The sequence below is a fragment of the Cricetulus griseus genome, chromosome X (assembly GCF_003668045.3).
Source record: "Cricetulus griseus strain 17A/GY chromosome X, alternate assembly CriGri-PICRH-1.0, whole genome shotgun sequence".
In the NCBI taxonomy this organism is placed as follows: domain Eukaryota; kingdom Metazoa; phylum Chordata; class Mammalia; order Rodentia; family Cricetidae; genus Cricetulus; species Cricetulus griseus.
The window spans coordinates 2872124-2895225 of NC_048604.1; the positions used below are offsets into that span (position 1 = coordinate 2872124).

The 23102-nt window shown below is 40.6% G+C and overlaps 2 protein-coding genes across 5 annotated transcripts; one reads left to right on the top strand and one right to left on the bottom strand.

Moving 5' to 3' along the window:
• Positions 1-1082: 1082 nt before the first annotated feature.
• LOC100768776 (sterol-4-alpha-carboxylate 3-dehydrogenase, decarboxylating) lies at positions 1083-16109 on the bottom strand. 2 transcript variants are annotated; one of them, XM_027432222.2, is made up of 5 exons: positions 15965-16109; positions 14265-14384; positions 12449-12553; positions 6497-6655; positions 1083-1265 (listed from the first exon to the last, which is right to left on the bottom strand). In XM_027432222.2, exons 3-5 carry the CDS (start codon positions 12509-12511, stop codon positions 1098-1100), a joined length of 390 nt encoding a protein of 129 aa, XP_027288023.1. In that variant the 5' UTR covers positions 12512-12553; positions 14265-14384; positions 15965-16109; the 3' UTR covers positions 1083-1097. The 2 variants fall into 2 exon arrangements, with proteins under 2 accessions (XP_027288023.1, XP_027288024.1); XM_027432223.2 differs by lacking the exon at positions 14265-14384 and having other exon boundaries at positions 15965-16092.
• A 93-nt stretch (positions 16110-16202) lies between these two features.
• Cetn2 (centrin 2) lies at positions 16203-22160 on the top strand. 3 transcript variants are annotated; one of them, XM_027432219.2, is made up of 5 exons: positions 16203-16349; positions 18351-18509; positions 18788-18916; positions 20572-20709; positions 21571-22153. In XM_027432219.2, the coding sequence occupies exons 1-5, from the start codon at positions 16248-16250 to the stop codon at positions 21658-21660; spliced, it is 618 nt and encodes a 205-aa protein (XP_027288020.1). In that variant the 5' UTR covers positions 16203-16247; the 3' UTR covers positions 21661-22153. The 3 variants fall into 3 exon arrangements, with proteins under 3 accessions (XP_027288020.1, XP_027288022.1, XP_027288021.1); XM_027432221.2 differs by lacking the exon at positions 16203-16349 and adding an exon at positions 16355-16485 and having other exon boundaries at positions 21571-22160; XM_027432220.2 differs by lacking the exon at positions 16203-16349 and adding an exon at positions 16505-16633 and having other exon boundaries at positions 21571-22160.
• Positions 22161-23102: the final 942 nt, after the last annotated feature.

Sequence of the window (23102 nt, forward strand, 5' to 3'; positions counted from 1 at the left end):
CGGCAGAAGGGCGAGGGCAGAGAGGCACGAGGCAGAGAGGCAGAGGCAAGAGAGGCAGATGCCGCGAGGCAGAGGCAGAAGCAGAGGCAGAGGCAGAGGCAGAGGGGCAGAGGCAGGTGGTTCTCTGTGAGTTCAAGATCAGCCTGGTCTACAAGAGCTAGTTCCAAGATAGCCAGAACTGTTTCATAGAGAAACCCTGTCTTGAAAAATCAAAAGGAAAAAAACAAAAGCGAGGACTGAGGTAGGTATTTGTAGTCTCCATTTACAGAAGTATAATTAATTCATAGCAGTCTAAAGGCAAAAGCAACACAAATGTCTATTGATCGGTGAATAAATAAACAAAATAGTTATATTTATTCTCTCTCTCTCTCTCTCTCTCTCTCTCTCTCTCTCTCTCTCTCTCTTCTGTGTGTGTGTGTGTGTGTGTGTGTATGCATGTGCAGGTTAGAGGTCTATGTTGGAGATGTTCCTCAGTCTCTCTCCATCGATAAATGAGGAGTATAATTCTTAAAAAATGAAGGTAATTCTACAATGTAGACAAATGTTACAGACATTGTGGTAAGTTACCCACACCACAAAAGGATAAAAACTGTTTGAATGCATTCATGTGCGCTTTCCAAAGAAATAAAAGAGATAGACTAGTGAATAGTGGCTGCCAGGACCTAGGGAAGGGCAAAAGAATGCAGAATTTCTGCTTACTATGTAGCTATAGGACAGTGATAATGGTTGAACAATGAAGTGAATATGGTTACTATCACTGAATGCACACTTGAAAAAGGGTTACAGTGGTTAAAAAGCACACTGGAAACATTATGTACATGCTGTTTCAACAGAGAAAATAAGCAATGTCTAAATTTCATAGCTCTTTGAGCAAAGAACAATAAGCCTTAGCCTATCTGAGCACTCAGATGGTCTTTCTGTATTGGAAGAGTTTAACCCCAAATGGCCCTGTGTGATATCAACTGGTACCTAGGGGCTAATTTTTAGTATCTTCTCAACATGAAAGAGCCAACCCTGGATAAGCCCAGGAAGACAGTAACAGGAACCACTCCAAATCCCTTCCCTCTGAAAAAGAAAGCATGTACTCCTGATACTAGTCACTGCAGCATTCCCCTTACCTGAACCCCAGCCTTTTTGCAGGTTTCAATGACATTCTTGGTGCCAATGAAATTCACTCTATAAAAGAGTTCCTTGTTGTTACTGGATGGTGGTGGTGATGCACAGTGGAAAACTGTGCTTACACCTTTCAGAGCTGGGTACAGGTCCTGGAAAAGCACACAAACACAAAAGAATCATTCCAGCCTAGGGGAGGTCAACAGCCTTCTCACATTCTCTGTCATCTTTGGCCTGTAGGTCTTTTGGCTTTTTATAATTATATAAGCAACACAGAAACATACTCTTTTAAAAGACTCAAACTACACGGAACAGGTGGGATAAAACCACATTTTCTTTTAATTGTCTCATTTAATTATCTTGTCCTGAATAAAAAGGGAGTATGAGAAGCCAGACAATGCAGTAACTGGAATATGTACAAAGTGAGTCAGTTTCACTTACTTCTAGAAGGAATCTCCTAAGACAAACAGGTGGCTGGAAATCTGGGACAGTTAACTCACTCAGTGAATCAGAAGACCTTGTTTTATCTTATCAGGAAGGAGGCTCTCCAAGACTTAAGATTAAAGAACATACATACAGATACCCCTACTGAGTCAAAGAGGTGGCAATTTGGTCATCAGTAAGAATATGAGTTGTTAGTGAAAGTGGAAAATAGAGAATAAACTGATTAATTCTTGAGGAAAAAAGATCTGAGGGGCTAAATGAACAGAATGACAAAATGTCACCATAGTGTCAAATCTCCACAAAGTAGTAGGCTTTAGGTATAATTTATGGTTATTATCAGAAGAAAGAAAATCACCAGATGCCATAAAATCTTATGTCATAATATACAAACATTATAGTGCTAGGAAAGCATTTGAGAGTAAGGTATCATCTTCTAGGCATATAGACTTTTACCCAAATAATTATCAAATGATGAACAGTAGGCACATTCTAACAAATAGGATATTCTTTTTAAAATTAAATTTGCGTGTGCACACACATCTGGAGACCAGAAGAGGATGTAGATGTCTTCCCCTCTCCTTTTTTTTGAGAAGGTATCTAACTATGTAACTCTGACTGGCCTGGAACTTGCTATGTAGACCAGGCTTCCTTCAAACTCACAGAGATCGGTATGTCTCCATCTCCTACACTTTAAAAGACAACTTGTTGTTTCAGGAGCTCCTGAAATTCACTCATCTTCACTTCTCTAATGCTTGGCTTTCATGACCATGTATAGTTTTTTATTATTTGTGGGTTTGTGAGATTTGAATTACTTTTATAGCACGTGCTATTACTGACTGAGCCATCTCCTTATCTCCTATCTACTTTTAAGTAATAGTTACTTCAGATTTAAGCTTCCCTAACCATTCTGACAATATCTTTTATATCTATTTTTATTTGGGGGTTTAAGATCCAAATATGGAACATGCATATATAAGAACCTTGTGTTTTTTCCATTTCTGTTAATCTGGAGGAATCCCTAAATTTTGCTTTCTGGCTTGTGTAACACTGTGATATTTTACAGGATCAGGGAGGTTTAATTTATGGACTTCTGCTCAATTTGCATTTGTCTGTTCATTCGAGGTTACATTCAGGCTTAATAGTTTTGGCAAGCATTCCCCATCAGTGCTAGTGTGTTCTTATCACGATACTTCTGGTTAATGCCAAGTTGGGTCATTCAGTGAAGGTAATGGCTTCCAGATTCTTACCAAATCTGTGGGGTGATAATTCCATGGACTGGTTACAGCATCTACTGTTGGTTCTGTCCTGGACCATTTCTCAGCAAATGGTGACATTCTCATTTGAGGACACCCTATACATTTATTGAGTTGACATTCCTCTGCCAAACAGATCTCTGTCTACCCAAATTTTCTTTTTAGTAACTATAGATACATAGATTCCTTTAATAATGTGCTAGATAAGAAAATTTATGCATCCACAGTTACTATACTCCCAGGTTCCCTATATGGTTTTGTTTAACTTGTGCATGACAGAATTTAGGTAAACACATTTACTGACTCATTATAAAAGAATTCCAAAGGATACAGGTAAAGAGATGTACAAGGTGAGGAGTTAAGGGAGTGGTGTGGACATTCCACACCCACCCTGGGTGCACCAGCCTTCAGTCTTCATGATACAAGTATGACTGAAGCACAGGCATAAGCAAAGCAAATAAGCAAACCCAGAAAGGCTTGCCTGGTCAGATTATTCTTGGCTGTTCTGTGTAGCATTCCTTCCTCCTAGGTATAGGGATGGATCCCTTCTGACACTGGGTAGGGAGAAGAGCATAAAACTCTTCTTTAGAAAGATGAATTGAAGTTTCTATAGCCAGTCTTAGAGAAGGAGCTGTGAACTAGGAAATGTAGATGAAAACATTCACCCTTCTATTTAGTATCTCTAATAAATCTATTCTCTCTGTGTCTCTGTCTCTCTCTGTCTCTCTGTCTCTCTCTGTGTGTGTGTGTGTGTGTGTGTGTGTGTGTAGCACAGGGATTTGCAGTCATGACGCACCAAGATGGGGTGACCTGAACCACATATCAAGTTTTTATTTCCATAGAAATAAATGAAATTGGGTGTGATGCCTCATACTTGCATTCCCAGCATTTGTGAGGTGGAAGCAAAAGGATTAGTGTCAGTTTGAGGCCAGTATCCTTGACACAGTGAGTTCCAAGCTAGTCTAGACTACAAAGCAAGACCCTGTCTCAAAATATGCATGTGGATAAATCTATCAAACTCTAGATTTAATATAAAATTTAATATAAAATATAGACATAATATAAAATTGTTGAGATACTTACTGGTATCAATATGTATTTTAAAGTGCCTCTCACTGTAGACTTATCTCAACTGAAGTGCTATATGGTCATGTGTCCAGTGGCTGCCTTACTGGACAATGCAGTCCTAGATTTACCAGTTCACAGGAAACATCAGGTGGCACAGACACATGCAGGTGCCATGGAAATGCAATTAACAAAGCAGGACCCCAGGAAATGCTTCCTGATAATGAACAAGCTAAGCAACACTAAGGCATCTTGGGAACTAAGAGACATTTTAATCAAATACAGTCTTGATTGCACTTAACTCTTTATTTGGAAAAAACAATTACACAGAAGTCTTGTGAAGCAGTTAATGAATGCAGGTATTAATGGTGCCTCTGAGATGTGACTGTGTAATGTTTTCAATAAAAATGTTTTTTATATTTTAGAGACAAATTCTGAAAGGTTTAAAGATAGACCGATAGATATGTTGAATATTGGCTTCAAAATAATTGGGGGGGGGATAACACATTGAGGAATGGCTGAGTTAGCAAAGTGCTTGATGTGCAAGTATAGGGTTTGAGTTTGATTCCCAGGATCAATGTTACAAAAAATAAAACAACACAACAACAACAAACCAAACCAAATCTGCCAAAGAAACACAACTGGAGTTTCTTAGCCAGTGTAGATGTGTCCATGATCTCCACGTTTAGCGATCCTGTTTCAAAAATGAGGTGGAAACCTACTAGAAAGAGACCTGATGCCAACCTCTGGCCTCCATAAGCATGTATACTTGCCCATGCCCTTATGCACAGAGAAAATAATCTGAGAGGGTAAAGACGACATAGTCATGAGAGGTTATATAAAGGAGAGAATCTATATAACAGTATAAAGAAAGAGAAGAAACACATGACAGAAGCAAAGATACAGGGGGAATATAATAAAAAACTAAAACAGAGACCTGGATATTTTAAAGAAAATCCTGAAGCCATGAGTGGAAAAGCCAGATAGATGACTTACAGAGAATAACAATCTGAACTAAAGGCTTCATGTCAGCTACAAAAGATACCAAAAGATATGGAGGCAACTCTAAAAAGTGGTATGTGGGGCTAGAAGGATGGCTGAGAAGTTAAGAGCACCGTTGTTCTTCCAGAGGACCTGGGTTCAATACTCAGCACCCACAACGTGGCTCACAACCATCTGTAACTCCAGTCCCAGAGGACCTGATGCCCTCTTCTGGCCTTTGTAGGCACTGCATATATTTGGTACACAGACACACTTAACAGGCAAAACACCCACACACATAAAATAAAAATAAAATCTCCCAAAGTGGTATGTAATATATCTTAATACAGTAGATCTTGAACTACTTTGAGTTTCCCCTTTCAGTTGGTAAGCATCTTTCCATCTGGTTGTTTGGAAGGCAGAACCAGGAACTAAATAGAGTGTACTGAGTGGAGGTTCTTTGGCTGGCAGCTGGGGTAGTTGCCTGTAGTTCCAGCACTAGGAGGCTGAGGCAAAGGGATTTTTTTTGAGACAGGATTTCTCTGTGGCTTTGGAGGCTGTCCTGGAACTAGCTCTTGAAGACCAGGCTGGTCTCAAACTCACAGAGATCTGTCTGCCTCTGCCTCCTGAGTGCTGGGATTAGAGGCATGCGCCACCATTGTCTGGCCAAAGGGATTATTTTTAAGTGTTCCCCTGCCATGTTCTTTACCTGCATCATATCCACCTTTCTTTCCTTAGCTCAGAATTCAGGATCCACTGTTAGAACTCTGCCTTATTCCTCTGACCCTTTATCACATTTGTCTGGCAAACACCTGATCTGGTTAATGAACCTTGCCACCAGTACATGCCTGAACATGAAAGGCTGAGTGTGACTACAGAACATGCTGTGTTGGGAGGGTCTACCTTTGGAATCAGATACAGGTGTGGGAAGGCTTTTACCAGTGCTGAGGAAACAATCTGAAGGAGATTTTGAGTCAACTCAGTGACTGCATCCAGCACTGGTTTAGGAGTGATTGGGGGGAAATACCAACAATTAGCTGGCTCAGACAAAAGAACAATATCCTTGAAACTCTTGGTAAAGAAGACCTTAAGAACAAAACAGGTTCCTATAAGACGCAGGGGTTCTAATCAAGGCACCGTGTCAGTTCTGCCCAAGTTTCCTGCCTGTCCCAATAACTTCACACTTGCCCCCACAATCACATTCTTTGAATTCAATCTCAGTCTTTCTCTCCTTCCTGCCCTGTGCACAGCCTGTCTCTCTCCCACTGTGGATTGCCTCTCTGGAGAACACTGAATGGCATGTGACAAGAAGAGTCTGTATACTATAAAGCAGCAGTTGACATGCTACAACCCATAATATGTTTGATGAAATGTTTTAGTAAAATTTTCTTGGCACACAGCCTTGTCTGCTTACTGGACATGGCTGGTTTCATGCTCCTACGATACAATAAAGTCCCCGTAGCACAAACAACAGTCATTCATTCTGAATAGTGACAACATGATATGTGAAATTATTTCCTGTAACTTGCACATTTTTCAAAATATATTTCTTTTCAAATTATAGTGTTCCTGACCTATGAGCACTTGGTTTTCCCTTTGTAGTCCTGTACGAGATTAGTGAGGCTGAGTGGGTCCCTTACCTGTTGGCTGCAGAGATCACCTATAAAGAACTGCACCTGTGGATTATCAAACCCTTGGCGAATATCAAATACATTGACAGCATAGCCTCGTGCCAGCAACTGCTCCACCATGTGCTGCCCCAGGAACCCAGAGCCTCCAATCACCGTGCACTTCTTAGCCTGAGGAAAGAGGGATGGCAAGAGGATCAGAGGTATGAAGACTAAAGTTATGCTCACATGTCATGAACCATTGCAATAGCATATGCATATGTCTGTCTGTCTGAAACTGCCCGAGTCAGGGAAAAGCTTGGTATAATTGTGTCTGATCACCAGTGTCACCTCTTGTCCTGGGTTTAACAAGGGAGGAAGAGAAAACAAATGACACTAGGCTAGCCTGGTAGATTTGATGTAATCTACGTTTTATATTTATTGGAAGAGAATTAAAATTCCTATGATCACACTAGACAATCTAAACAAGCAAAAAACACCCAAGGCAACGCCATCTTGCTCCTGATTGGTAATCCCTGGTCAGAAAAAAGTCTAGCCATTTGAGAATTTGTAATAAAAGCATCTGTCTCCAAACTCACAGGACAGTGATTTTCTTTGCCTCCATGTGCACAAGGAGATAGCTCTTTCGGCTCCAGGCTAACTACATAACCCCTTCCTGCTTCACCCAGGTATTAAGAGCTAAGCTGCTGGTATCTCCATGCAGAACCATGTAGTCATTCATCATTCAGGCTCTGCCTTCTCTGAACTTGGCGGAACTGATGAATCAGCACTGGGTGTGGTATTTAGATTCCAGCCTCCCCACTGCACCCAATTTCTTAGTTAAATTGCAACTATGTGAAGTGAGGTAATAGAAGGACAGTATACCACATGCAGGTGCATAAGTATTAGAACTCCAGGATATTAATGCAAATGTTCGTTGGCATCAGCTCAATAATCTGGCTACTTGCATTAGTAACCTTTTCTCATCATTCTAAGAAAGTATCTGTCAGATGCAACTTAAGGAAAGATGGATTTATTTTGGCTCATGGTTTAAGGAATAAAGGCCATCATGGTAGGAAGATAACAGGTGAGGCAGGTGGCTACACTGTATTCTTGGTTAGAAGAGAGGGAGGTACATACACACACCACACACACACACACACACACACACACACACACACACACACACACACACACAAACACACACATACACACACACAGAGGGGGGCACTCAGCTGGCCTTTTCTGTTTACCTTTTTATTCAGTCTGGGATTCCAGCACATTGGATGCTGCCACCAACATTTAAGGCAGGTGTTTCTTTGTCAGTTAAATCTATCTGTAAACAACCTTACAGACAAGTCTTCTAGGTGATGACAAATCTAGTTATGTTGCCAATGAAGATTACCTACCACACTACCACTGTCCTTAAAGAAGGCCTAGAATAGCTCTCCTCTCTGGGGTCTTTCCAAAGCTGTACCTGGGCTTCTCTGAGATGACACATCCCACTTTCCCTAGCTTGTAGAGTCAGTCAAGGTTGGCTATGTGGATAGTCAAGATCAAAAAGAACTTCTATTCCTTATTACAAAATAAAGCAACCAACTTCCCATCTTTTTAGTAATTTAAAAAAGATTTATCTCTATTTTACATGTATGGGTATATTGCCGGCATGTATGCTTGAGCACCACCTGCATGCAGTACCCATGGAGGCCAGAAGAGGATGTCAAATCCTCTGGAACTGGAGTTACAGATGGCTGTGAGCCACTATGTGGATGCTGAAAACTGACCCTGGATCTGGAAGAGCATCAGATGCTCTTAACCTGCCCATGAACCTCCCGTCTTGTACCTTAAACATTGACATACTAAGGTATGTGACATACTCAGGGCTTCTGAGAGCCAGGTACTGTCTGCAGATTTACCTTTCTCTTAATCTGGGTATCCATTGTGAAATGGCTCTCATAATCTGTAGACAAGAGCAGCTTTATCACTGCCCACCAACTGCCTCTCAAGCAATATCTTCCTTCCATCTCTTTCTACCTAGGTTGCATAGGCATATTGTATGCAGTTAGAATCACTCTTGGTTTATTAAAAGTTTGGCCAGTCCTCAGAGCTCTCCACTGATGCTCTCTAGCACCTCTAGGTTCAAGGATTTCATAAGACTCATAGTCTAATTGCTTTTAAATAAATTAATTTAGGGGGTGGTGAAATGGCTTAGTGGTTAAGAGTGTTTGCTATGCTGTTGGGAGCCTTCATCATTAATTACAGAAGTAGCAGTTAATATTCCATGTATCAACTCCAGAATGTGTTACTATGAATTTGGCTGTATATAGAATATATACTTGGTGCTTTGTATTCTCAAATAGGCCCCAGAGAAAGGAATTCCTTCTCACCAGGGCATCCACACTACATAGCCTTAGTTTTTCCCTTTGATATAGCACTGAGAAGCCTCCTTTAGTGAATAAACGGCAGGAGTTGCAAGTCACATCCCCCCTGAGACTTAAGTTTGCCAGGACGTTTAGCAAGTCAATCCAGGAGGCAGACATGAGGCATCTGCTTTGCTCAAGATCTTACCACCTTCCTGGCTCTGAGAGATATGCATGCCCTATTGTCAGAGAGTTGTTAAATATGCCTGTGGATATAAAAGCTAGAAGCCTTATGGGATAGGGAGACCTCAGGAGAACTTTTAGAAGAAGGAACTTTTGGAGACTTTTTAGGAAAAACTTAAGAGAATTTTTAGGAAGAATTTTTAAAGAGAACTTTAAGAGAGAGTGTTTAGAGAAAGAACTTCTGAGGAGAGAGTTTTTTTTTTTTTTTTTTTTTTTTTTACAGAGAAATCTTAAAGATAGCTTTTGAGAGAGAACTTTATTGGGAAGCATCCATCTTTCAAAAATAAAGAGCCAGGAGAAGAACGCATGTGTGAGCCAGTTTATTTCCCTCTCAGACTCTTTTAGAAAAACCCTACCCGCCTGCTGTCTAGTCCCTAACCTGGAACCTGAATGTTCTTGCTATTATGCAAAGATAGGACATGAGTTCAAATCCTTAGCTCCAATGTGAAAAGTCAGGCCATATTAGGCAAAACAGCAATCTTCTAGTTTACAGAGTATACTAGTAGTTTGAATAAGAATGTCCCCTATAATCTTGAATTTAAAAACCTTGTTTCCAAGGTGATGTTTAGATAGGTTTATGAGATATGGCATTGCTGAAAATATGTCACTAGGGGTGGGCTTTGAAGTTTCAAAGTCTCCTGTCATTCTCAGTACTCTCTCTTGGCTTCATGCTTGTGATTCAACATGTAAATGCTGAGCTTGCTGCTTCTGCTACCATGTTTGCCTATTGCCAAGCATCCCTGCAGTGATAGCAATGGATCTTTATCTCTCTGGAATCATAAACCCAAATAAACCCTTTATTCTATGAGTTGCCTATGTCATGGTATTTTATCACAGCAATAGAAAAATAATTATTATGGTGAGAGACTGTCTAAAAGAAATAAGGTAGTGAGCAATAAAGATACCAAATGTCTTCCTTTTGGGTAAACATATGGGTGTGTATACCTGGACACTCACTTGCATGAACCACACAAGTACAGACATACATATATATATATATATATATATATATATATATATATATACACACACACACACATTTTTAAAAAGCCCTCAGAATTTTGTATTTGTTTATGTATTTATGCATTTATTTACTTATTTATTGAAACATGGTATATGTATCCCTGGCTGTCCTGGAATTCCTTATGTAGACCAGGCTGGCATTGAACCTACAGATATCTGTCTGCTTCTGTCTCTCATGTCCTGGAATTAAAGGTGTGTATATCATCATGCCTAGCTCTCATTTCCAGATTTTAAATAAATCCACTCTTGGATAGGATGACATAGATTCCCTCCTTATACTGATATATTATACTGATACTGATTGGGAGAACTGAGCCAGTGGCTTGTCAGTAGAGTTTTATAGTGGTGGAAATCAAACTAGCCTCTGCTCAGCGATGTCAAACATGTAAAGGCTAATGTCTTTAATCATTTGTCTAAGGCTATGTGAGGAGGCCATGTGAAACAGTCACTAACTTTTTGTGCCCATAGCAAACAAAAAAAGAATAAGTAGTAATAAAAAATGAAATTTTAGATAGGAAGCAAGTAATGAGACTTCAGAATGCACTAAAAGGATAAATGAGCATATAATAGTGTTAACAACGGGAGAAAAATGGACTTGGAGTGGAGTATACAGCTCAGTGATAGAGCGTATATGTTAGGCTATATGTTTAGTTTCCAGTACCACAAAATAATTTAATTCAATTGTAATCTAATCTCAAGAGCATGCCTGGGGCTCCTGGGTTTTCTCCAATCTTTCTGATTTTACTTTTTCTTCAGCAGGATGACTTTTTTTTTTCCCAGATCGGTCCTATGTAAAATATGCATATGAGACTAAAAGTGTTCTTTCTTTGTACGTTACATTAGACATTTATTTCTTAGGAAGTCACTTAGTGGAAAAAAGGGCGTATTCCAAAGCATTAAAGAAGACTGACAAGTTGGGTGGTGGTGGCACAAGCCTTTAATCCCAGCACTTTGGCAGCAGACAGAAGCAGGTAGATCTCTGTGAGTTCAAGGCCAGCCTGGTCTACAATTCCATGACAGCTGGGTCTACAGAGACCAAAAACCAAAAAGAAAGAAAGAAAAAAAGGTTGATGATACTAGCAGTTATGATTTTGGGGCACAGGTCTTTGACCAAAGATGCCCACATGAAGCCTTATTTGAGTTCTACAGCAAAACTAGATTAATTTGATGGGCCCAGAAACATCTTGAAGAATATCTAATTTACTGATATGTGATAGACATATTTTGGAAGTATGATGTTTATCAAGAGTGAACTACATCACAATAAACTTGAAGACCTGATCTATGTGAAGAACCACCAGAAGGCTTGACAATGATGATGTAACAATTCCTTCGAGTCTCTTCTGAGACTCAAGACACTAGTTCATAGGGGCTACTGCCACCATCTGGGAAGGTTTCTACCATTCCACTAGGAAGTCTAGGTAAAGCAACATGTCTAGCTGACAGCCAACATTTACTATCATCACATGCATGAGTGTACTTGGGAACATGCACGCCACACGTGCCTGCATATTTTCAGGTACATGAACAAGCCCAGGGAAGACTAGCATAAAATCTCCCAACTGGATCCAGAGTAATGAGCAAAGATGTTATTACTTTAAAAAATTATCTTATTATTTTGTGTGTGTAAGTGTTTTGCCTGTGTGTATGTCTGTGTACCATGTGCATGCAGTGCCCTCAGGAGTCAGAAGAAGGGGAGACCTGGGAACTGGAGTTACAGATGGTTGTAAGTTGCCATGTAGGTGCTGGCGGCTATACCTGGCTCCTCTCCAAGAACAGCTGGTGATCTTAATCACTGAGCCATTATTCCAGATCTAATTACTGCTTTTTAAAACCCTTGCTTTCTAATTATTTTTTTGCTATACAACAATAAGTAACTGGCATATCTTAAATAGAGGTATATAATATACAAAAACATAACCAACCAGCATTGCCTGAACAAATTGATTAAGTACATTTTAAAATGCACAGGTAATATTAATGGTTTGGCTTTCCCCTACTTTTTGTTTTGTTTTCTTTTTTTTTTTTTTTGGTTTTTCGAGACAGGGTTTCTCTGTGTAGCTTTGGAGCCTATCCTGGCACTCACTCTGGAGACCAGGCTGGCCTTGAACTCACAGAGATCCACCTGCCTCTGCCTCCCGAGTGCTGGGATTAAAGGCGTGCAACACCAACGCCCGGCTTGTTTTGTTTTTCTAGACAGGGTTTCCCTGTAAAGCTCTGCCTGTCCTGGACCTCACTCTGTAGAGCAGGCTAACCTTGAACTCACAGAGACCCACCTGCCTCTGCCTCCCAAGTACTAAGATTAAAGGCGTGTGCCACCACAGCCTGGCCTCCCCTACTTTTTAATGCTAGTACTTACTTTTGTCAAATGTGTCCCTGTGACCTGGCTTCTCTTTGACTCACCACCAACTGCTTGTTCCATTATGGATCAAACTATAGTCTTGTTTGCAATCAACTCTTCTTCCTAAAGACATAATTAGAGAAAGACATTAATAGTATGTGAAGCAAAGAATCTTTAGCTGTTATGGGTGAGTGTTCATAAACAGCTGAGTCACAGCTACACCTACAGGCCAAAGTACCCTGTACATATCCCTGTGCTAGAGGCTGCTCTCCCAGGGTATGATGGGCCCTTTAGTTTACAGAGTACTTGGCTTAGAGGCAGGACAGGAAGCCAGATAAGTAACCTCCTTCACTAGTCATACCAAAAAATCTTTGGTTTGCTACTGGAGAATGGTGGCGAACAAGCAGTTCACAACGGGAGACAGACATAACCATGTGCAATGATGCTACCAAACAGAAAAGTGCAGCCCAGGTGAAAGCCTAATCATATATGTCCCTCTTCTTTTATCTACAATACTAAGTTGAAAACACAAAGAATATATTTACTGATGCAATATGTATAAATGGCAAGATGTACCAGAAATGATAGAGGGCTACCCATGAAAGAACATGCAGAGAATGCCACTGGGGAAAGAAGTAGCAGGTAGCCAGCACCGACTGGGTCTTATGGTGGCTCCAATCCAATTTCCACAGCCTGACACTTTCAAACAACATTAACTTCCAGTGATGGGGATTTTAAGTGACCTTGTCATGGAAAATCTCTGTGAGAGCTGCAGAGAGGGAAAGCTTCCCACAGGTTTAGAGCCCTATTATTTTAAACCATCCTATGTAGTTGGGTGTTACAAAGATGTAGGTGATGAGTTCTGTGCAGTCTGGAAATACAGAGCACAGCTGCCCCCCACCAATACTACTAGTCAAAGCATATACCCTCTCCCACTTTTCAGAGGAGGACACAGGAATTAAAAGTAACATGTTCCACCCTAGTGCAGTCACAGTGCTCAAATGATGATCATATGGGTGTTAGCATACCAGCTTCTTGTCAAAACTAAACCTATACTGTCTCAAATTTTACATCAGTTATCTGAGACTGTGTAAATACTGTGAGTCAGCAAAGAATTCTGAGGATAGCTTTGCTGTCTGTAGGTCTTGTGGTATCAGAACTAGTCTAATGCTTAGTCAAATGCCACTGGCATTCCCTTTCCCCTGCCTGCTATCTGAAATGCACTAGGTGTTCAAATGCATATTAGTAACGTCTCTGAATGAGCAAGCATTTCTTCAGAGAAGATACACTTAACAGATAGCAAGCACATGAAATTGATGCAACATTTACCAATCATTAGAGAAATGCCAATCAAAATCTCAGTAAGACCATCTCACATCCATTAAGAGGGCTACTATCAGAAGCCAGAAAACAGCAAATAAGTGTTGTTGACGTCATAGAAAAACTGGCATACTCATGTGAGGTTAATGGCAAAATGTTTTATCCACTGTAGAAGTTTGGCAGTTCCTCACAGAGTTGCCATGTGATCCAGCAGTTTCATTTGACAGTATAAACCCTGGAGCTGACATTTCTATACTCATACTCATCTTCAAAGTAGGACTGTTTACTGGAGTCAAAAGATAAAAGCAACCCAAATTTCCACTGATGGATGAACTGATAAAATGTAGTTCAGTTAAACCATACAGTAGGATATTATGCAGTCATAAAGAGGAACAAAATTATGACACATGTTACAACTTGAATGTACTCTGAAGGTATCATGCTAAGTGAAATGAGCCAGGCACAAAAGAATAAGCACTATCTGATTCCACTACCATGAGGTAGTTAAACTCACAGAAACTGAGAGTAGATGGTATCTGGTAGTAGTTGGCAGTGGTTGGATGGGAAAGGGCTACTAATACACAGTTTCAGTTTTGCAGCAGGAGAATATTAGAGTGGAGTTGGTTTCCTTGCCCTACAGTGGGAATAGAGTACAAAAATGGTCAAAATATTGCAATTTTGGTACATCAATTTGATCACATACTTACACACACATAAAACAGAATTGCACTGAAATACTGAAAAGTGAACCTCAAAGAACAAACTCCTAGGAGCTTGTGGGCTGTGATGGTTGCCATGCCAGAAGACTCAAATCTGGTTTATGGTGGAACTTTGACCCCATTAAAAGCCAAGCTATAACCCCACATCATACACTGGGATAAAACCATAAGACTACAAGCTACTAGAGACTGTGTGAGAACACTAACTGCAAAAGTTCAGTGAAGCCAGGGAGGTTTGCAGCTCTGGAAGGAGTTAAGGGGATGAATGGATTGTGAATATGATCAAAATACATTGGCAATGCTGGGCATGATGGCACACAACTTTAATCCCAGCAGTCAGGAGGCAGAGGCAGGTGGATCTCCATGAGACTGGTCAGCCTGATCTATATAGGGAGTTCCTGGACAGCTGGGGCTACACAGTGAGACCCTAGCTCAAAACAATGACAAAAAAATTATACACATCTGTGACAAAAATTCTCAAAGAATTAATCAAAATATTGTATTTTTTCAAAGTTCATGGGGCTGGGTAAGGTCAATGCAGGAAGAGTTTATCAGTCATGAAAGCAGTGTCTTGGGTGGGAGTTAGCCAGGGATGAGGAGGTGTGTACCAGTGTGGGTATGATAGGAGGAGTTGCATGCCAGGGAGACTTTGGTGATAAATCCAGCTCATAATGTTGATGAAGGGCTGGGAAGAAGCCGAAAAAAAGAAAAGACACTTCAAAGGCAGAACTGAGAGAATCCAGGGGCTGGGTATGGGGGATTGCTGCTAGAGGGAACAGAGTGGTCGAATGGGATACAAAAGTTTTGAATCTGGTTCATGGCTCCAAGGAAGGAAGGTAAACGGCCTACATTACATTTATAGTATGCTGTTAAGTTTCTCTGGCCTTTGTCAGTTTGAGAAACTGATGCTATGGCATTAATGTCCCCAAACTAATATTCTATGCCTTGAGGGAAGCATGTGTGATGGTTGAGGTACTGCTGTAGCTGACCGTGGACCTCCATTATTTCTGGAACAGTTCCAGGTAACACCACCCCCCCCCCTGCACACATTTCTGTTTAATGCTCTATGCATCCAACATTTCCAAAATCCCTGTAGCTTTTCTTTGAAGGAAGTTTCATCCAGGAATGGTCCTTCTCATGTGACTTTTGTGTCTGCACGTTCTAAAAGGGCACATTCTGATGACTTTTCTAGACCCAGAAAGTCCCCAGTTCATCATCTTGAGAACTACATTCACAAAGACTCGCCTGCATTGAGTTTCTAAGTCCCAGCCCCGTGAACCGCTGATACAACAGTCAGCATGCCCACTCCCCTTTCTAGGCCTCAGCTGCCCCAAATAGTCACCCCTGCAACCCGTTAGGCCAAATCTTTCCTGGCCCCATAGATAGTCTGTGTTCCCATCTCGGGTTTTACCATATCCCACCCATTCTCTCTCATTGTCTCCCGGCTCTTTTGCTCACACGCAGCAGCCTCCATGAGCAAGGCCGCAACTCTTACCCGGTTTAGGCACTCTTGCAGTCGACTTCAGCTTGTTAGCAACCTGCAACCAGCGAACTTCAACCCAAGACCAGACACCCTTTTCTACGGAGAGGTATGGGCCCATGATCAGCCGAGCTTCCTTCCTCACGTTGATTGGTCTAGCGCGGGTCCGGCGCAGCCAGTTGACGCTCACAGCGCGATTTTGTCCAATGAGATCGTCAGTCCTTGCCGCCACCACACTGCCCTCTTACCCTGGGGCGGACCTTGCCAGGTTAGCCCCACCTTCTCCGTCCGCAAACCAATGGGAAGCGGGTCGCGCGCGCGCAGAGCAGTGGGAAAGGCGCCGAGGCCGCGAGTACGCGTTGCCTTAACAACCGGTCGCGGAGGAGTCCATTCGGCGATGGTAAGTGCTGGGCGTTCCATGGACCCTGCGTAGTGCCTCCGAGCCCTTCCTAGGCCTCATTGCGGCCCTGCAGCCTTTCCTGCATTCTTCTTCGCTTTGGCGTACTAGTTCTTCCTTGGAGCTCTATGCCGGAAGGGTAGGAGAAAAAGTACAGCCTCTGGCCGCTAGCCTGCCTGCGCTTCAACACTTAACCCTCCCCGCCCCCAGTCACCTTCAGTCACCCCTAATCTGCCTGTTGATCTCTGCTGGTTTTCCTGGAACCACAGGTGACCATTCTGTTGCAGGTAACACTCAGGCTTCCCACAGACTCAGACCTCAGACAGACACAGGCGTCCTGGCCGCTGCCACCTGCTAAAGTTTATGCGTGGTACTAAGAGATTTACTATGTTCTGATGGTCACAAATGTATTGAGGCTTTCAGGAGATGCTTTGAGCTTCGCAGACAAGGCACCAAGTGCTAAATGGATTGGGAACTAGCATCCTAAGTTGATGTTTTAAGTACATGTCTAGAACTCAGATCCCCAGATTCACAGACAGTTGATATCTGTTAAGTATGCATAATTAGTTTCTCACCTAGCTTTCTTTCAGGATGAAAAATAAGGGGTTTCCTGGCCTCTAAAATCAATATTTTTTAAAGAGTCAGAGGTTCATAGAAACATTAATTGTTCTTTCCAGGAAACTTCCTTATTGCTCAATTTATTAGGCAGATCTTTAGAATCAGTTGGTATAAATTATTTTTCCATTAATCAGCTGTCTGAGTTAGCAGTGGCATTAGAACAAGGAGGGATCTTTTTTTTCATCTTTGGTAATGAAAACTTAAACCACACCGTGTTGCTTTAATTGAATATACAATATAGAAATTTGTGACAATCTATTCATAATAAAATTATAAGTTTATTACTTACAAACAGATATGGTCTCAAATTTGCTGTTTACTAGCTTTAGAAAAGAAGGAGAAAATGCAAGCATGTTGAACCTTTAGGTAAACATGTTATTCTCATTCAAAGAGTTTTTAATGTTGCTTTTTTTTTTGTTTTTTTTTCGAGACAGGGTTTCTCTGTGTAGCTTTGGAGTCTATCCTGGCACTCGCTCTGGAGACCAGGCTGGTCTCGAACTCACAGAGATCCACCTGCCTCTGCCTCCCGAGTGCTGGGATTAAAGGCATACGCCACCAACGCCTGGCTAATGTTGCTTCTTTATATTTAAAAGTTTTTGATTTAAGAAATCTTGATTTAAAAAATTTAATTTTCTAAAGTGACATGTCTATTAAAGGTACAAATGAATACACTATCTGTAGTATAAACTTGAAGACAGTGGAGGCCAGAATTATATCCTGTGATGAAAAACTGGTCATGTTAACACCAGAAATTCATATTCATATATTCATTTGCTCTATGTTGATCTATACAGGGACAAGGAGAAAAATGTTAATATATTATTTTAAAATGAAAAGTCCCTTCAGGCTGCTGGCTCCCCAGTGAAATATAATTGGATTTAATCATGTGAGACATTACATTATTAACAGAAATGATGTTTTAATTTACAGTTATGGTAGAACACAGTCATTTAATTAGTGTATTGCTGATTTTCTGTTTTTTACAATGTGATACTAAAAGCTAAAATATACTTATTAAAGGGGTTTTAAATTAAAGAGAGTTTTTCTATTTTTCTTCTCAGGATTTTTTTTAGAGTTGGGGTTAATTTTACTTAGTTTGAACCCTTGTTATTTGTGTAAGGGAGAAGGGGACTCAGTCTGAGCATGAAGGTCAGAGAACAACTTGGAAGAGTTGATTCTCTCTACCATGTAGGTGCTGGGTTCTCACTTATGTTGTCAGGCTTGGCAGCAAGACATCTCACCAGCTTATGAAAGTTTATAGAATGACATGTACATTACTCAGAGTGGAGCATAAATGAAAAATTTATGAATGTCTAGAACTGTCATAAATAAAATATGGACTATGGCTTATAATACTGTGCTTCTGTGTTTGTATAATGTCTGAAGGCCTCTACTTTTAAGAAGACAAACATGGCATCCAGTGGCCAGAGAAAAAGAATGAGCCCTAAGCCTGAACTGACTGAAGAACAGAAACAGGAAATCCGGGAAGCTTTTGATCTCTTTGATGCTGATGGAACTGGAACTATAGACATCAAGGAACTAAAGGCAAGCTGCACACATTCCTGTTTTGGTGCCTTGTGTTTCCTTGTTGTTTGTCTTTTACCTATCACCTTTCTCCCTGTAAAAAGTAACAGAAAAAGGTACCCTGTGTATATTTAACCTGAAACAATGATCTAATGATAAAAGTTGATTGCAAATATCAATTAAATCAGCTTTACAGTGTTCCCTAATCATTTTCACCATTTTGTTATTATCATCAATAGCCATTTTTGCGTCTACATCATTTATATGTGTTTATTTAGATGATCCTGTTTTCGTTGTAGGTTGCAATGAGGGCTCTGGGCTTTGAACCTAAGAAAGAAGAAATCAAAAAGATGATAAGTGAAATTGATAAGGAAGGGACAGGAAAAATGAACTTCAGTGACTTTTTGACAGTGATGACTCAGAAAATGGTAAGTTAGTTGAGATAATGAGCATACTTCCCATCCATAATGGTAGATACATGGGAATCTAGACATAAAAAGAACTTCATCCAATAAAATCTATACCATTCACATGATTGAGCATTGTATTTATAATTAAGAGGATCCCTAATTTTCATTTGGCTTTCTTTAGGGTTACGGTATCACAGAAATCATTTTACCTTGTCTCATATGACCATATGATAATCACAAGCATTAAAACATGTTAACACAGAGATTTTCATATGCTTCTCATTTTTATTTTAATATTATTAAAATTAGATTAGCATACAATAAATCAGGTATTGTGACATTTTTCGGACAAATGCTTCTCATTTTGACAATTCAGTATGTACAATCACAGGCACAAGAATTTTGAGCTTTAGAATAGATAAGGTGTTTTGGTACTTCTAAGGTTCCTTTCATCTATTCCTAGTTTCTTAGATCCTTTTAGCAGACCAACTTTGCTCTTACATTGGCCTTCTGGCTTATTGGTGTGGCTCCTTCTCTCAGTATACCTGAAGAAAGGTTACCCTTTCAAGTTCCTCAAAGTGTTTCCCAGGCACAGGTTGGGAATTGTTTTGAAATCACCGTATCTACATCTGCATTCATGTATGTGCATGTGTGTACTGATTTAAGAGATCAGGAAGCTTGGTATTCTGCAGCTCTCTAGCAAATCCATTTCATACTCAAGATTGGCTCCTAGATTGCTCTAACTAGTTCTCTAGTTGTAACTCCTGGCAAGAACCTTCATTAAACATTTGAGGTTTAAATGCTTTGGAAAATTCTACTCTTTCTGTTAGAGTACTCAGAGACCCAGTAATTCTTTGAAGTCCATTGTGCAAAATGCCTCTCTTATTAAAAATGCCCTTATAAGTATATCTCTAACTTCTGTTAGCATTAGCAGTGTATTTTCTCTAATTATAACCCTATTTGCTGCTTTTAAAAATGTAAAAAAGAATCTAGAATCTCCTTGGTCTGTACAGTGTTTTAGATACAATTATATTTCCTTTGTAATCCCAGAGTTTATGTTAAGTTTACTGAGTTTGTTTTCTTTTTCTATAATGGGTCTTACTTTTTTCTGTAACTGAAGGCATATATCACAAGGGCTATCACCAGGACCATGTGATGATGTGTGATGGGGGCCAGGGAATTAATCGAAGAAGATAGTTTCCCTAAAACTACCCCCTTGGCTTTAGAACTGGGGAAAGTTCTGAACAAGACAAAGCAAAAGAAGGGCAATCCGTATAGATACCTAGTAATATCCAGTGTTGGGTGTTGGAAAGATGAGCCCCAGCTCATGTCAGAAGCCCTTGTCTTCTACCTGTGGAAACTGTCCAGCTGCCCTAGGACTCTGTCCTCCCTACATGTCTCATTGACCCCTCAAACCAATCCTTGTGCCCGTTTATCAGAACTTCTTGGCTTTTCCACCAAGCTGGCATCTGTTCTTACTGAATTATGAGCTGATTATGGAATACATGTTAGGATAGGAAGTAGACAGAGAGTACATTCCACCGTGGACCAGAGAACCTGACTTGCCTGCCTTCCTAACATGGCCCAGGTCAGGTTTTTGGAAACAAAAGGATGACCAAGAAGTGGCAGGACTGTAGGATATGAATAACTATCTGTTTTCTGTTCTACTAAAGTCCGAGAAAGACACCAAAGAAGAAATCCTGAAAGCTTTCAAGCTCTTTGATGATGATGAAACTGGGAAAATATCATTCAAAAATCTAAAGCGTGTGGCCAAGGAGTTAGGCGAGAACTTGACTGATGAAGAACTGCAGGTGCGTAAAGCTTCAGTTAGAAACTCGAAACCTCACGTTGGAGCCCCCTGGCTTTCCCAGGTTCTATTTTCTCTACTAGGAAAACTTCTTATGCCTCTAGTGATAATTAAATGCCCATGGACCCTGCTTCTGGAGTACACATGTGCAGCTGAATTTCCTCTTTTGGGTTTCAGGCCAGGGTTACTTTTCAATTGATACATTTGACAATATATGTGATTTGGTTTCAAATAACTATCATAAAAAGTGGCACACTCACATTAGATGGACCATAGTTATCTTTCCTTATAGCATTATTTGAAGTTTCTTTTTTTAAATTTATTTTTATTTAAATTAGAAACAAGCCTGCTTCACATGTCAATCCCAGCTGTCTCTCCCTCCCCTCCTCCCCCACATCCCACGAAACCCTCACCCCATCCCTGTTCCTGTACCCAAGGAGGGTGAGGCCCTACATGGGGGATTGCCAAATTCTGTCATATCATTGGGTCAGGGCCTAGGCTCTCCCCATGTGTCCAGGCTGGGAGCACATCTCTCCATGTGGAATGGGCTACCAAAGTCCATTAATAACCCCAGGGATAAATACCGGTCTACTACCAGAGGTCCCATAGAGTGTCGAGACCTCCTCACTGATACCCACATTCAGGGGGTCTGGATCAGTCCTATGCTGGTTTCCCACTATTAGTCTGGGGTCCATGAGCAATGCCTTGTTCAGGACAGCTGTTTCTGTGGGTTTCACCAGCCTGGTCTTGACCTCTTTGCTCTTCACATCTCCCTCTTTGCAACTGGGTTCCAGGAGTTCCTTATCTAACCTGTTTTCAGTTTAGTTTGTGACTTAATCTAAGATGAACCCTTACTGCTGTGCAGGAAATGATTGATGAAGCTGATCGAGATGGAGATGGCGAGGTCAATGAGCAAGAGTTCCTGCGCATCATGAAGAAGACCAGTCTCTATTAAGATCACTGCTTCTTTTTCTACTTCAAGCACATGTGACTAGATTTAGTGCCTGCCATTTTGTGAAATACGGCTTTTGAGAACCCTCCTTCCCCAACCTGTGGGTTAACTAGCCATGCCCCTGAATCTATTTTTGACTTTTGGAAGTTTCTTTGATATTAAGTTCTTTGTACATTTCCCTGCTGACTAATTAAACAGGGCAGAACAAGAGCACATAGTGGGGAAAGGGTGTGAAAGTGTGACTGCAGCCACTCCACTTTCCATTAGTTCACATTGCTTATGCATTTTCACACAGCTGCAAACACACAATGGCTTCTTAGATGTCCATGTAGCCATGTCACAATAAACAGTGGTTGTTCTAAAATTGTTCTAGTTTTTAGTTGACACCAGAGTGCAGTTTTTTCCTCACATAAAACCCAACGAATGCTTGTTATGGCATTTAGATATGTGTTAATGCATTTGTTTTGTTTTAAAAATAAAACTTTTCTTAATTTAAGCTCTCATTCTTTAAAGGGATGAGTGTTTTTAACCTTTAACTGTGATTTCATCTTGTAAACAATTCTGTTGAGGGCAGCCTCATAGATATACAAAATTTGCTATCAGCCTATGGACAAAAAAGGAATTAATTCTTTGCTACTTTTCTGCCATGGAAAGTTTCTTGCTTTCAAAAGTTATTTTTACAACTGATAGGATTTCCATATGACCTAAGCCCTAAAACTTCTTCCATCAAACTGTAAAGCTTAGAGAGTCTTCTGGGTAATTTGTGCTTGGACAAAAAGGAGAGAGCTAGACAGTAGTAAGATTCAGGCAATCTTGTGAGCTTATTTGCTTATAGCATCTCATAGCATCTTAGGATTGGGTTCAGAAGAAAAGGGGTAATATCCAGGAGCCCTCTAAGCCCTGCATAGCATTGCCTATGAGAGAAACCCAATTATGTGGCTTTAAAGTCAACTCCATGGTGAAAGTAGGGAACAAGGTGGGCTGAAGGGAAATAGAAAATGAACAATGATTGAATACTTATTGATGCTCATATGAGAAAGAAACGATGGGTTTTTAACTTAATGGAGGCATTCTAGTCTTCTGATGTGTGTGTGTGTGTGTGTGTTCGTTCCATGTATATGGAACAACAATAAAAGCCAGATAGGTGATCATGCTTGTAGTACATAGGTGGAGGAGTCAAGAGGATTGCCATCAGTTCAAGGCATGCTGGTGCTTCATAATGAGATTCAGGCCATTTTGGGTCACAAAATCTGACCCTGAGTTAAAGAAGCAAAAAAACAAACAAACAAACAAAAAACCAAACAACAACAACAAAAAAACCAAAAAACACCAACGGAACCACACACAACTAGATCAGTTTGAATCAGATCATCAGTGAATACATATATATATGGGGGGGTGTGGGTGTGGGTGTGTGTGCATTTTCATTTTTTAGATTTATTTTA